General features: G+C 37.2%; 2 protein-coding genes across 3 annotated transcripts; one reads left to right on the top strand and one right to left on the bottom strand.

Moving 5' to 3' along the window:
• Nucleotides 1-439: 439 nt before the first annotated feature.
• On the bottom strand, nucleotides 440-6,439 carry dclre1c (DNA cross-link repair 1C, PSO2 homolog (S. cerevisiae)). Its single transcript, XM_087785820.1, has 15 exons — nucleotides 6,263-6,439; nucleotides 6,138-6,189; nucleotides 5,815-5,899; nucleotides 5,673-5,732; nucleotides 5,545-5,600; nucleotides 5,286-5,387; nucleotides 4,792-4,864; nucleotides 4,429-4,569; nucleotides 4,252-4,353; nucleotides 4,039-4,175; nucleotides 3,900-3,954; nucleotides 3,435-3,523; nucleotides 2,881-2,975; nucleotides 1,447-1,533; nucleotides 440-1,340 (listed from the first exon to the last, which is right to left on the bottom strand). Exons 1-15 carry the CDS (start codon nucleotides 6,369-6,371, stop codon nucleotides 706-708), a joined length of 1,878 nt encoding a protein of 625 aa, XP_087641946.1. The 5' UTR covers nucleotides 6,372-6,439; the 3' UTR covers nucleotides 440-705.
• Nucleotides 6,440-7,746: 1,307 nt separating this feature from the next.
• Nucleotides 7,747-13,566, top strand: tmem243b (transmembrane protein 243, mitochondrial b). Of its 2 annotated transcripts, none has more exons than XM_087787036.1 (5): nucleotides 7,747-7,901; nucleotides 9,844-10,054; nucleotides 10,137-10,187; nucleotides 10,431-10,535; nucleotides 11,370-13,566. In XM_087787036.1, the coding sequence occupies exons 2-5, from the start codon at nucleotides 9,977-9,979 to the stop codon at nucleotides 11,487-11,489; spliced, it is 354 nt and encodes a 117-aa protein (XP_087643162.1). In that variant the 5' UTR covers nucleotides 7,747-7,901; nucleotides 9,844-9,976; the 3' UTR covers nucleotides 11,490-13,566. The 2 variants fall into 2 exon arrangements, with proteins under 2 accessions (XP_087643162.1, XP_087643163.1); XM_087787037.1 differs by lacking the exon at nucleotides 7,747-7,901 and adding an exon at nucleotides 8,210-8,311.
• Nucleotides 13,567-14,112: the final 546 nt, after the last annotated feature.

Raw genomic sequence — 14,112 nt, 5'->3', positions numbered from 1 at the left:
AAATAAAATTGTTTTTATTATAATCAATACAACAGGAATTATATTAAGTTATTGTTTTATATATTTATTCAGCCTCGAGCGACTAAACTTTGAGCTCATTATCACCCATTATACACATAAAACATTTTAAAAAACTTGTCATAGTTGGAGTGAAAGTGGTGTCTGGTTGGACAAAATCACACTGTTATGGTGGAGACTTGGATTTTTTTTTTGGAAGTAATGAAATTGAAAATAATAAAAAATACAAAGTAGAAACCAGTTAGATTTACTAACTAATGACTATAGTGTATGTAGAATATGATCCATTCCATTTTTAAACCTGCATAAAACAAATAGTACAGAACTGGTGGAATAATGAAACAGTGAGTTGGATTTAAACTTTTTTTTATACATTGTTTAAGTATTTACAACATTTCTTCTATACTTAAAAAAGCTTGTTTTGAGGTTCACCTTATAAATGCTTCAGGTCATGATACACACTGTGAACTAAATACATGAAAAATACCACAATATTGATATATAGGACTATATGTATTGTTTTAAGAAGAAATTAATTGCAGGTTTTGGTCATTCAAATACAGGTTAAAATAAAAATAAAAGGACAATTATCAGTTAACTAACCAAAGCAGCGATAAGTGTAAAGTGCATTAAAATAGTTATTGGTCTCTTTGTTAAAATAAAAAATACTTTGATACAGATAAATCCTCACACTGACCCCTGACTTCCCTTTCTGATGACCACCTCCTCTCCGGACGCCATCTTCCTGTAAAGCAGCATCAAGTCATTGGCCTGAGGCACTTCTGAATCGGGGCTGCAGGGGATGTCGAAGTCTGACGACACTTGAGACGCTGGGAGCGCCTCTTGTTCGCGAGCGACCGCTCCCGAGTCTGGCTGGAGGATCAACGTGTCGGGCAGGTTCTGAGAAGAGTGGTTGGACTCGGACAGGGCGAGGCTGAAGTTTTCATCTTGGATTTCCTCCTCCTCGCTGAACAGCTCTGGCGTTTGAGAACCGGTCATTTTAGAGTGGGCGGGGCTTGGCATGGAGCAGCAGGAATGTGATTGGCTGCTCTGGCTGTCAGGTAAGGCCTCGGCCGTGAAGAAATCGCTCCAGTTGACGGATTTGGACGGCTCACTGTCCTCATTAAATCTCTTCTCCTCCTCCTCCATCTTCACCTCCACCGTCAGCTCCGCCGTGTCGTCCTCTTCATCTCCTTCATCATCTTCATCGTTGGACTCGGTACAGTCTACAAAGTTGTGTGGAACAGGTTGCGTGTCTGGGGTTGTCAGCGTTATCTGGTCATTTATCAGCGGAGCTTTTGCGGTTTTCTGAGGTTCAGGAGCTGATGAAAACACAGAATCACAGTAAAAAACGACATTGAAAAAATGTTGTGCTTTGAGCTATGAATGATTTTTTGCAAACGGAGGCAACAAAATGTACAAGTGTACCTTTTTGTGTTTCATGGTTGAGTGCCACTTTCTTCCTCACTGGCTCCAGGTTGATTCTGTCGAACAACTCGTCATCACTTTCTGAATCTGAATTGAAAGTACAAATGTTTTGTGATTACACGGCTCGAGGGTTACATCATGTAGGTACAACATTTACACAGTTTCTGTGAGAAACGTATTAAGGAAGTGTTTGTCATGCAGGGTGTTCAGTCATACAACAAGATCCAAAAACACCTTTGACCTTTGACGTGTGAAGTCACGTCAAAACTCTATCATAAAATTAATTAAAATTATTTTATAGTTAGTGACATAGCGACTGCATTTGGATAAATCTTGCAGTCCTAGTAATGTATGCGGTTAAATGCTGAACTTGTTTGGCAATACTTACATTAAGACAAGATACTCATGTTAAGTTGGGACGACATTGACAAATTCAAACATTGTGAGTTAGTACATGTAAAACGACGACATGTACAAACATAAATATTAACCATTTTAAGACCAAGAATGCATATACACTGAAACATGTTATCAAGTAAGTCGTGCCGTGAGATAGTAAAGCGATCATCCTCCAATTGAAGAAGCGTGAACAGTTCATATCTATTGTTTTACATCTTCATTTCCCTTAAACTACTGTAGTAATGGTGATCAACTTCACATCACGTAAAAAAATACATCCCCTCTATCTTTCTACTCTACATTTATTTTCTTCAGAATTTCTCCTGTACATATTTTTCTGAAATGTTTTATGCAAATTTGTTTTAAATACTTCTTATGGCTTCTTAACCACAAGACTAGTGAGCGCCAAATGTAAGTCCCATATACAGAACACGTCCATCATCTTCCTAAAATAATAAGTTTTAGAATATTCAATTTGTTACATTTTTTAAGCATTATTTTAATGTTGCATTATTTTACTTTTTAATCAATAAACAAATCGACCACACAGATGAGCAGAAAATACTGGTTAAGTGTGCTCCATGTCTATGTTATTAGTGTAATTACAATAAAGATTATTTTTCTGATGGATTTTAATGCAATATTTTGCTGGTACTTTTGAAAACCTCTATATCTGCAACAAACAATGTGCGTCATTTATAGAAGGGGAATTGTTTTTATGTTATTTTATCTCCATTTTAAATTTCTGTTTTTAAAGTGTTTCTACCATATTTGTATGTTTTGATATTATTCTATAAAGTCAAAACAGCAATATATTGTTAAGATGTTGTAAGTGTATTTTTAAGGGACAAACGCAGCATATGAAACGTCAAAGATGTCAGTGGATCTACGGCAGCCAAGAAAAGGGTTATTATGTAAGAAATGGGTCATAGCTCAAATCCTTAAAGAATGTATTCAAAATGACAGTTAAGTCGTGTAAACCACACAACCGAACGTCTCCAGATGCGACATTGTACAGAGCAGATGTTTTTGTACCGTATGTGGGTCGCTCAGCCTGGCTGCGTTTGAGGACCCCCAGTGGTTGGTAAACAAACGTTTGATCAGAAGGTTTCCTGCACATCAGATTCAAACTGTGGAAACAGACGAGAGGAGGTTACACAAGAGATTCTATATCGAAGCCATGCTGCAGGAGCATCGAGTCTTGAAAAATATTTTTAATAGAGCAGCAAGTATTATGGCTAGCATTGTTGCCTCAGGTCAGAGGAAGTTTGCTGAATTGCTTCATTAAAAACGGAGCCCAGACAAATAGCCAGTGCTTTGAAACACTTAGCTGGATCATCTCATAATCAAGAGAAAGTTGTTTTTCATTTAAACCAAGGTGAAACAATAAAAAGAACTTAGTAGGTATGCAGGCAGATATCCGCAAATGCGGCAAGCAAACACTTTTTATTAAACCTTAATATTGAAATGGTTGATGCAATACACAAACCTTAACAAACTGCTTACAAAGTAGCTCTTTACAAACATATTTATTCTACAACATTTCTTTCAAAGAAAACCAAGACAAAAAAAAGAAAAGACAAACTTACAGCTGAGTGACTTCACTCTTGGTGCGACCGATGGGGACAACACTGGGATAAATGTTGGCAGGTTTGAGGTAAGACAGGAAGTCCTTAATCTGTAATCATATGAATCAACCTTTTATGAATATTTATTTAAAAAAAAAACATTCAGTTTAAAACCTCATCAAGATTTATTTAAACAATTAAAGAATGAAAAAAAAACCACTAAATCCTGTTTAATCTTGTATCCAACTTTTCTTTTAAAGCAGAAAAGTGGAACATTGTCAAATAAGAAATCAATGTTTGCCAACATCAAATAATTAAAGACATGTTTTTATTTATTTATTTTATTAAAAATATTGTAATTTAAAACTGAACAATTTATTTATGGAAGCGTGGCCATTTTTAGTATAATTGTAATAGAAATTAAATAAAGGAAAGATTTCATATCTGGTCCAAAGTGACTAATTGGAATTTAAAGAAAGTCTTTACCTCCAAGTAGGATGAATGGAAGCTGAAGCAGGCTCTGTAAGAACTGCCTCCAGATCTGAGACCAAGAATAAAAGAGGTGAAATGAATGACAAGATGTTTTCTAAATTGTTCCATACATTTGAAAATCTCTTGGTCTTACTTTATGATAACGTTGGTTTTCTTCATTCGCTCTCCAAACCACATGGTGGACGGTTTGATGCTGATGATGTTGAGAGGTTTCCCGTCAGGAGCAGAGCAGCCACATGGCAGACGGCTGCTTTGAGCAAACTCAACGTTCTACGAGCAGAGAGAAAAACATGCATTGACCGAAGAAAATGTTAGCAGTAGATGGAAAAGGTTCTTCAAGAGAGACCTGCGGGTGTCTGCAGGCGTGGATCTGAGTCCTGCGGTCTGTCGTCACGTAGTCCAGGATCTCTGGCATCTTTTTAAACATTGTGATGTTGCTGACATGAATCTGAGACAAATAGCAGAATGATTGGAAGCAGAAACTCTTTGAACATGGAGTTTGTTCAAATATTTTGTTTTGTACTTGTGTGTTAAACTCCTCTCCCAGGTTTATAAATAAGTACTCGTATCCATACGCAGCTTTGCAGTTTAGCCACACGACGTGGGATTTACTCTGGCTGATCCAGCTGCCGATGAGCTCAGAGATCCCTCGAAGACAGGCTTCCTGCAGAGCAGTTGAACAGCGTCAAGGTCAATGAAATGTACTTTCCGAACAGACACAATGAATATGTTCCATTTAATAAAACCAGGCAACAGTATATTAAGATCACAAATGAAACATTTTATCCGGCTCATCTAGTACATGGTATGCAGTGTTTCTTTAGTGTGGGATTTACATCAATTTATCTGCAATGTTTTGACCAAGATTGACTACGAAACTACTTACTCGAGAGGGAATCTGGTAGAATCGTGGATCATAGAAGGTGGAATCCACATAAACACTCTGAATGTCCTTCACCCTGTTGACGAAACAACAAGAATGACCCTTGTCTCTTCAAAAATCAATGAATGTTATGAGCACCAGAGTCTGGTTTTGTTCTAAATGTCAATTTAACTGGTACCACAGATAAAACCTAAATATAAACCTGATATGCACTTATTCAGTACAGACCTTAGTCAAGCAGCTACTTTAATTTATGCTTTGTAATTTTTAACCATTTTAAATATAAAGCTCATACTTCATCTCCATCTACACCAAAGAAATCTGCAAAATAACTTGTGGGTCCAGATGGTCATTCAAGAAACCACCAAATGAAATACGTTCATCTGTTTTTGAGGTATTTTTTAGCAGACAGCTGCTGACCAACCGTCTTTGGTGGATGTTGTGATGTTATTATTACAAAATCAAATTATTGATAAGGGATTGAATCGTTAACAAACCTGCTGCCCGTGTGTAAATGTTCCATTCTTGAAGCATCTCCGATGGCCAACCTAAAGTCTCCTGTGTACAACACATTTCCACGGGAGCCTTCAAAAAGAAACCTGAACACCAAAGCATTGGTTCATGAGTATAGCGTATAGAAATAGTGGATTTAGGTCAAGTTAAAGTTCTTTTATTGCCATATATACATGTATCAAGACATACAGCATAAATTAAATTGTAGGAGTATTTATTTATTATTTTGTATTTAGTACTTACATGACTGAACCAGGACAATGGCCCGCCGGAAGAAGTGTGACAAGGACATCCTCCTTCTTCATAGGACAGAGAACGAGTCATTAAATGATTATAAGAGGCATATTATTTTGAGGCGATGGTGAAGTTACCTCGCCTGAAGCCTCGTCCACCAGCGATATATGAGTGGGACTGTCCACCTCTAATGCAACCTAAAAAAAACATCAGGTAAACAATGCTTTATTCATGTATTGAAACTAAGAATACAAAAATAACAGAGAGAGAATGACTTACGATGTATTCTTTCCAAAAGGCGTACTTGGGATTGCTCAGTAGAAGTTCTTTAGTCACGAAAGAACAGTACAGTCTGACAGTTAAACTAGACAAAAAGCATGACAAGATTAACTTTACCAGACATACCAATAATACACATAAAACATAAAAAAAAAAAAACATTGTCATAGTTGGAGTGGAATTTGTGTCTAATTTAAAGCTTTTTTAAACAGCGAATGTCATAGAAATATAAACTTTCACTTGTTTTATTACGATTTACATATAAATGTAAGCACATACACATCAATAAGAATGTCAGTTATGCAGATAAATCATAAGTTTACCTCAATTTTAGTTTTCTTTTCAGCATCTGTCCCTTCAGTCCTCTCATATGATCTGTTGACGGTTCATTTATTTAAAGACTGAAGTTTTTGAAGCATCATTTATTTTCATCAACAAGCTCACCTACCTTTGTGACAGTGGGAGAGGAAATATGCCCGGGCATGTAGGTTCTGATGGTCGAACCGGTCCAGAGAAACATGAGGATACTCCTTCATTCGGCCCATGAATGAACTCATCTTTCACGTCGATATTCGATAAAATCTCACATTTAAGAAAACTAAACGAAACAGGAAATGAATTGTTTTATCGCATCACATTAAGGTTTTGTTTGTCCCGCCTACTTCTTCTTCTCCCTTTACTCTCGGGATTTAGGTGTAACACTGCCACCTGGCTGCCACCAGCGTGAACTGTTCAAATACTGACGCTACACATTTCTTTTTAATGTTTTTGTGTAGCTATAAAGTCTAAATACATACTCAGGCGTTTATTACAATCTATCTCATATCAGATTTTACTCTTAACATCTCCATAATATGCGTGTTAGCACCATCTACCGTGCATTCCTATATTGCAGTCATCACCGTAGCTAGGCAACCAATGAGACAAGTCAGTAAAAAACAGTTGGGACCTACTTTAATATAAATTATACATTCTCACTGCTAACAGAATGACTTTGGTATAAGATTATCTCTTAAATATGTATGCTATAAAAGTTACAAGAAAAGCCTTAGCTGCTTCTTTTTTTTTAGAAATAACAGTAAATATGGAATTATATTAATTTATTCCCTTGACGTTGGGATTAATATTATAGATTCATAAATTGATATAACTGTTATTTATGTTTTTGTGTAGTTGTGCTGGTGATGCTTTTCAGTCTTGTGGATTCAGAGAACCTTTGTCATTGTGTTTCCAACTAGTTACTCAAACACCCTGTGGGTTTACTTTACTTGGGATTAGGTTTTTACTCAAATACACCATGGGTCTGGTTTGACAAGTGTAAGCACAAAATAAATGTTTATTATTATCCAAATGTGTAGAATCCTAGTTTGGGGTGGAAATAAAGTATATTTATCTAACTCTAAAGCTCCAGCATTTCAAGAATTACTTTTAGCTATTTTGTCAAACACAGAATATAAGAAATGTATTAAATTGTGTTGCAAATGTTTGAGACTTCATTAATAAAATAAGCATAATAAAAAGGTTATTAAATACTTCAGGTTAAATGGTTGCCAGTGTATGTGTAAAACGTATGTGTAAACTAAAATATATATTTACATTTACAAAAAAATACAGAAAAGCATTGTGGGGGGAATTTGTTTGGGGTTCTTTACTGTGACCGCTGCCCCCGTGGCCCAAACAGTTTTAATAAATATAAACAGATTATCTCTGAAGTTGAATTATTATTCTTGCACTTCAGGTCAAACAAACGAGTCCTTCAATGACATCTATGACCTCGTTGGTCTGTGTCAATATGTTTTATTGTTTTATAAAAAGTCAACGAGCAACAATGGGTTATTTGCGTTCATTTTCTTCATGTGTTTAAAGTTTGACTTGTGCTTCTCATCCTGGATTAAAGGGTGACACTTGTCACCCTCCTCTCACGTGACGAGTCAACCGTATGTAGTCTTCTGCTTTTCATGACCGAGCATCTTTCTTTTTCAGGAACCAGAGGGAAGAGACGCTTTTTACACAGTAAAGTTGGATCTTTTATTTAAAAAAATATATATATAAACATTTTTTAATAAGGAGACAAAACCAAACTGTAGGTGAGTAACAAATATAATCCTCATAATAATATTTCTTCTCAAAGTGTATTGGGATATTTACGTAAATACATTCTTAAAGCGATATTTATATTTATTTTACTTTATCACCCTTTTATTGCTAATTATTGCGTCATATTATCGCCATATTTTTTGGCGAAATTGAAATAAAAATTAAAACAACTTGCGAGATTTTTTTTCAACATTAATAAAGAACAATTTATATATTTAAAAAATACACGCAAATTTTCTGTCAATAATATGGATTATTAAATAATAATTGTATTACCGTCGGCTAACTACGGTCACTGAACTCGCCTTTAATAGCATTTGTACCGAAGCTACCGGGCTTATTCCCTGCAGTGGCCCCAGAGAAGTTATGTCTCCAGAGGAGTCCACACTCGCTCCGTAAGGCAAGTGACCGACGAGACAAATAACGGCTTGAATTGACATTAAAACGCTCCTCATCGGTCCCTAGTTTGTGGTTGTTTTTGTGGCTAATATCTGCTTTACAGGCGCTAATATTCGTGTTAGCTTAGCTCGATTAGCTCGAGAGTTGGCCTAGCTTAGCTTCGCTCAGTAAAGGTCGATCTTATGATCTCGACATGAGTTTCGTTTTTGTTTTTTTAGTAACATTCTTGAACCGTGTGTTTGTGTCTGTTTACACGTCAGGTTTAATGTATAGTATTTGACTCCCCAAGGTAAGCTCTGTGTCATTCAAACCTGTCATGTCAGCCGCGTTTATTTGTTTTATTTACACTGTTTGCCTTGAGCATCACAGACGCGCTTAATGTGTTGAATTTGACTTAACATGTTTGTTTTATTTAATAATATGTAGCCATGATAAAGAATGGTTCTTGTGTCAAGTCTAGGTTTTAGCTATTTAGATTGAGACCAATCTACACTTATTTTTTAAATTTTTATTTCTGCTTGATTTTCTGGAACTCCTGTTGTGTTACCATTTTTATCTTGATCTTTAAAATATATACTATATTGAATATTGTTTTGATTGTTTAAGCGCTTTGTGACCCTGGTCTGGAAAAGCGCTATACAAATAAAAATTACTTACTTACTTATCTTTCTATATATTCACTTATTTCTCAACTCATTCGTTCATGTATGTTTTATTTTTTTGGAATCAGAAGTTTTCATTAAAATGACACTAATTCCCATGAGTGTAACAAATACATGGATGTTTTCCAATTTGCATCGTTGAGTCTTGGGGTCACTTTAAAGGAGCCTAGTGGATCACAAGGTTGTGGAGGAATGTAGCTTTGAGGCACTGGTGACATTTTATAATGAAGCTCTTGTTTCTCTCTGGGGGTGTTTTTTGTGCTGAGAAAGCTCTCGTGGGAGTTTTATTTCCCATCACGCTGCCTTCTGACCGAAATGGGAGTAAAGGCTTCAGCTAACAGCTCCTTGGAAATATATTGTTTATTCTTTGAAAACTGTTGGTTCAAATGTTTGCTTTAGTCAGAGTTTTCCATGACTTCTGTGAAATATGCTACAAGTTTACTGGGAGTTTCTGCTCAACTGTGATCCCAGCTGTGTTTTTTTTCCATTCCCTCCACTAAATTAAAAATGTAAAAAGCAACATACAGTAGACAGAACTAATAAAGCTGATGTATAACTGTTTATCTGATCAACTGTGGCTGCGTTTGGTTTCCCCTTTTTCACAGCTGCGGTGTCGCATCACACTTCTAGTCAGAGGAAGTGAAACTGAGATTTTCTTTTCTGTTGATCAGCATCTTATTTTAGCAAACTGAACTTTGCCCGTGTTTTTAACACTAGAGTTAGTGGAATCTCTAAAAAATATGCTTTGACGTCAACGCTTTTAAGTTTTGAGAATCTGTTATGAAACGTTTTCCAGTATTTGTTACCACAACTGATCTTATTTTAGCTGGAACATCTTTTTTTTAATAGTTTTTTGTTGTTTATCTTCCAGATAAAGTGAGAAGCCCGCAGCACTCTGAGCATGTCAGCGTCACTCTGTTGACAGCCTCCCCGACTTTAAAAGCTGGCTAGCATGCACTGCTGTCTCCAGGAGGTGGCACTTCTGAGTGTCGGCCGTCGCAGCCATGGATGACTTCAACAGCAGGACGTACGGCACCAGCGGGCTTGACAACAGACCTCTGTTCGGGGAGACGTCGGCGCGAGTACGAGGCTCCAGCCACACGGCTTGTAATTTCCAAGTGCTTCAGTGTGATTAAGCGGAATGTGTGTGTGTTTGCCTTCTAGGACCGAATCATCAACCTCGCCGTGGGTGGATTCACATCCGTGATTGTCTTGGTAAGTAAAAGAAAATGATCTAACAAATGTTTTGATTCAGTTATTTACCTTAAAGATGCGTCACGGTTGTATCTGGCAGTGCCATTAATCTCTAATGGTAGAACCAAGTTATTTTATTAAACAATAATACATCAGTTGTGAGACTCAAACTTTTAATTTTTATGTATCAGGTCAGATGAGAACCACTGGCTCAGAGGGTTGATGAGGATGGATCTCTTATGTTTACCTGTTTCTGTTGTGCAGGTGACGGTGATCAGCTCGTTTGTGTTTCCATCGTTGCCTCCACGACCACTCAATGTCTTCTTCGCCGTGTGCATCCTGTTGGCCTGTGGGTCCACCATAGTGCTGGTAAACTACAGACACACAACTAAACTACAGACATTTACACACATGGTATACCTTGTCACATAGTTCAGACCACTGTCCGATTTTGGTTCAACTTAAAGGTCATGTGTTGATTTAAATAGATCTCTATTGTAGCATCAGTGTGTGTCTGTTTGTACAAAACTCTCTTTTCATGGAAATATTTATGTTGCAAAGTGTTTAAGTCAAGGTTTGTCACATCGCATCATCAATCCTGGAAGTCTCCACCTCTAAGGGACTCGTTGTTTAAACAAAGGGAGGCGTGATTACAGCTGGCTGGAGGAGTGAAGCTAATATTATGTCATAATGGACTCCGCTCTCATAACCTCTTGTTCGCCAAGATTTAACACATGGTACAAAAGTGAAAGTAATAAGTTCAAAACATGGTCATGATGAGGGACTTATAGCATCTTGGAGAATGTAGACTTCAACATTTGAAACATGTCAAGTCAGGAGAGTTGGGTTTACACATTAGTTGCCCTTTAAGTTTTTTTACTACGAAAAAACCCTGAATATTTCAGACCAATATTTTGGGGGAGGACATCATTTTAACAAAAATAAGTCCTTGTTTGTTTCTTGATGCTTTTCTGTGTGTCTCATCAGCAATGTTCTTCTGGAATAAGAGAAGATGTTTTTGTGCTGCACCTTTTATCTCCTCTGTTACCCACTTGACTTTTGATCATGAAGTTATTTTGCTTTTACAACATTCTCTTTTTGCGACTCATCTGTTTTTTAATGTGTTTACAATCACCATTTTATTATGGCTTCTTCGTGATTCAAATGCTTGGTTGTTTAAGGAAGTACTGATTTGCTTCTCAGATATTCTGGTACCGGCAGGGCGACCTGGAGCCCAAATTCAGGAATCTCATCTACTACATGCTGGCATCAATCATGCTACTGTGTCTCTGTGCCAACCTCTACTTCCATGAAGCCAAGTGAGGAGCAGCTGGACTCACTGACTCTGACCCGCGGTGTGGAACAGACAATGGGACTCGAACTCTCGAGCGAGACCAGAACAAGTCCTGTTCTCTGGGATGAACCCAGTGGACGCGTTGGTGCTGAGATGTTTAGACGCACAGCTAGAGGTTTCAAGATGAAGCGTTTACAAGCAGAATAATTTCACAGACTTGTGTACCTTAACGGATGATATGAAGTTAAAGGAAAATCACCCCCTCTAGTGTTTTATGGGCTTTTCTGTGCCTGAATGTTACCATGGTAACTCATCTAATGGGGAAACAGTCACTGGAGTTTAAAATAAAACAATTCTTATACATTTTTATCGGAAATAGATGAATGCTGTTGTTTTCCTATCTACATTTTTATATTTGGGGTCATTAAAGATAAAGTAATACATATTTACTATTGTAATAATCACAAATTTAAATCAAAGATATTTTGAAGATGTGGTAAAAAGGCAACATGAATAAATCCTGTTCGAACCTCATGAGGAGAACATCTGCAGCTCTGGACGTCGTACAGAAATAACTTCCTGTCCAACGCTTTAATATTTAAAGATCTAAAACAAAACTGGGGGACTTTCCTTTCAACGTGACCGTCGCTGTAAAGAAGTGCACGTTAGTACTGTAGACGACACACGGCAATAACGACGTAGCATCAGGGTTCAGCGAGCGACTTATGCAACACTTTTATTTCGTAACGTTGGCTGGATTTTTCTATCTCGCGTTGCCAATTCTTGCACTGAGCGCTGGTGGCGTGTTTGAGATGCTAACGTTTAAAAGGACAGCAGTAACCTCCGTATGACGTGTAGTGAGGCCTTATTGTGTAACAAAGCAGCGTTGTGTAGTAACACTTCCAACCGATCTACTTCATTCTCAGTTCTTTCGAGTGTATGAAGCCACGTATATATATATTGTCATAAAGCATGTAACAACAATATGTAGCCACATAATAGTGACCAATGTGCCATATATATATTTAAATCCAGGTTATAACCTTCACGTACGTGCAGCAATATACAATGACTCTGCTTCTATATTTTCATCATATGCTGCGTTATAAAATGCTTTTCCAGAATGCTCCTATAATTTACATGTACTTTGTATGAAGAGGCAAATGAAAATAAGTCAGTTTCAGAAGGTGACGTCTAGTAAATCGTTACATGTAGAGAACTTTACTGATGTGTTATTTTAGATTAAAGTCATAAAGACAAAAGTTTTAAGTTACTGCTGTCCAGTTAAACTTGGCTGTTGAAAAGACCACTTTTTTTTTTATTTAATTCTAAATATTGACTGTTCCAGGTCATTTAAGAGGTTCCGAGGTCCAGTGCAGCGATTTCATTCCAACAATGAATCAAACATTCCATGGCTCTTCACGTTGCAGCTGCACGGCGACGACCCGCGTATAAATGTTCTGTACTACTGCACTAATAACTGCCACTTCAATGTCCGAGTGCTTCATGTTTGTTAATTTATAGCGCCAAAAAATGGTGGAAATGAAGGCACATGGTTGCATCTCTAACCACGTGTATTTACGAGTCAGTTGACTTCATGTCTACAGCCTGAATTTGGATATTTTAATGATTATTGTAGGTCTTCTCGAAGCTGCAGCTGTACATGTACGGCTGGTTGATTCAAGAATTCCAAAATGCTGTACGGCAAATACTTGACTTTTCTTTTCTGTGTAAATCCAAATAATCTGCTATTCCATCACCAGGCGCTCGACTTCAAGAGAAAAAGACAAACATGAGCCTAATGTGATGAAAAAGCAGACCCAAAGATTTGATTTTAGCTCTTGATCAGTAATAAGCGGGGATTTGCTGCAGGTTAGCTTGAGTGCAGTGATCAGACTGTGGTGTCACTGCTTTGATGAAGGTTGTGTCAAAGGTGCGAGACTTCAAAGTCGACCTGTCTAAAGATGGAATCTCACCTTCTGTCCGTTGCTGTAGTTTTGTTTACATCCAAGCCACGTCACGATAACTTGCCACGACTTCAGGATTGTCAAAACCACACAATACTTTTCTATTTAAAGTTTCATGAAATAAAAAATGTATAACCTCTATTGTCTCGATAGTTTTCATTTTCATGATTAAATCATACCAACATGTGTTGATTTGAGATGTTTTGTCTTACAAACCTCCGCAGGGGATCATGAATAGTGATGGTCTGACGAAGCTTCATGAAGCATGTCATTATCCTCAGAGTCCACTAGATGGCGGCCTCTGCACCATTGTCCTTTGTTTTGAGCAACTGTTCTAAAGAAACATTACATCATTTTTAAACTGATGGCGCCACCTACTGACCTTTTAACAACATGACACTACTTCATGAAGCTTCATTACACCATCACTTATCATGGATGTGTTCAGGTGTCAAAGACATGTAGGACGTCTGGAGCTGCCATGAAAGCATAAAGTAGCATCAACTGATTATTTATTCCAGGAGTAAAATCTAACGACGCCTGAAAACAACGTTGAGTGAATCAGAATCCAACCTTGTGAAAAAACAGTTTAAGAGTAATGCTGTTTAAATAGAGATAAGAAAGTGTTGAGTTGATGAAAAGGTAACAACTATTCAAGTTTCCATTGGAAATTTATACAACACAA

This window comes from Callionymus lyra, chromosome 3 (genome assembly GCF_982586985.1).
Source record: "Callionymus lyra chromosome 3, fCalLyr1.hap1.1, whole genome shotgun sequence".
Classification (NCBI taxonomy): Eukaryota; Metazoa; Chordata; class Actinopteri; order Syngnathiformes; family Callionymidae; genus Callionymus; species Callionymus lyra.
This window is presented reverse-complemented; position numbering and strand designations above follow the sequence as displayed.

What these genes read in the sequence shown, in the direction of transcription:
- dclre1c (XM_087785820.1), bottom strand. Translation starts at nt 6,371, where the DNA reads ATGAGTTCATTCATGGGCCGAATGAAGGAGTATCCTCATGTTTCTCTG. An exon ending in CCTCTCCCACTGTCACAAAG is followed by an intron (nt 6,190 to 6,262) that starts GTAGGTGAGCTT and finishes AACCGTCAACAG; the next exon opens with ATCATATGAGAGGACTGAAG. An exon ending in CATTTACACACGGGCAGCAG is followed by an intron (nt 4,865 to 5,285) that starts GTTTGTTAACGA and finishes TTTCGTCAACAG; the next exon opens with GGTGAAGGACATTCAGAGTG.
- tmem243b (XM_087787036.1), top strand. Translation starts at nt 9,977, where the DNA reads ATGGATGACTTCAACAGCAGGACGTACGGCACCAGCGGGCTTGACAAC. An exon ending in TCGGGGAGACGTCGGCGCGA is followed by an intron (nt 10,055 to 10,136) that starts GTACGAGGCTCC and finishes TTTGCCTTCTAG; the next exon opens with GACCGAATCATCAACCTCGC. An exon ending in TCACATCCGTGATTGTCTTG is followed by an intron (nt 10,188 to 10,430) that starts GTAAGTAAAAGA and finishes TCTGTTGTGCAG; the next exon opens with GTGACGGTGATCAGCTCGTT.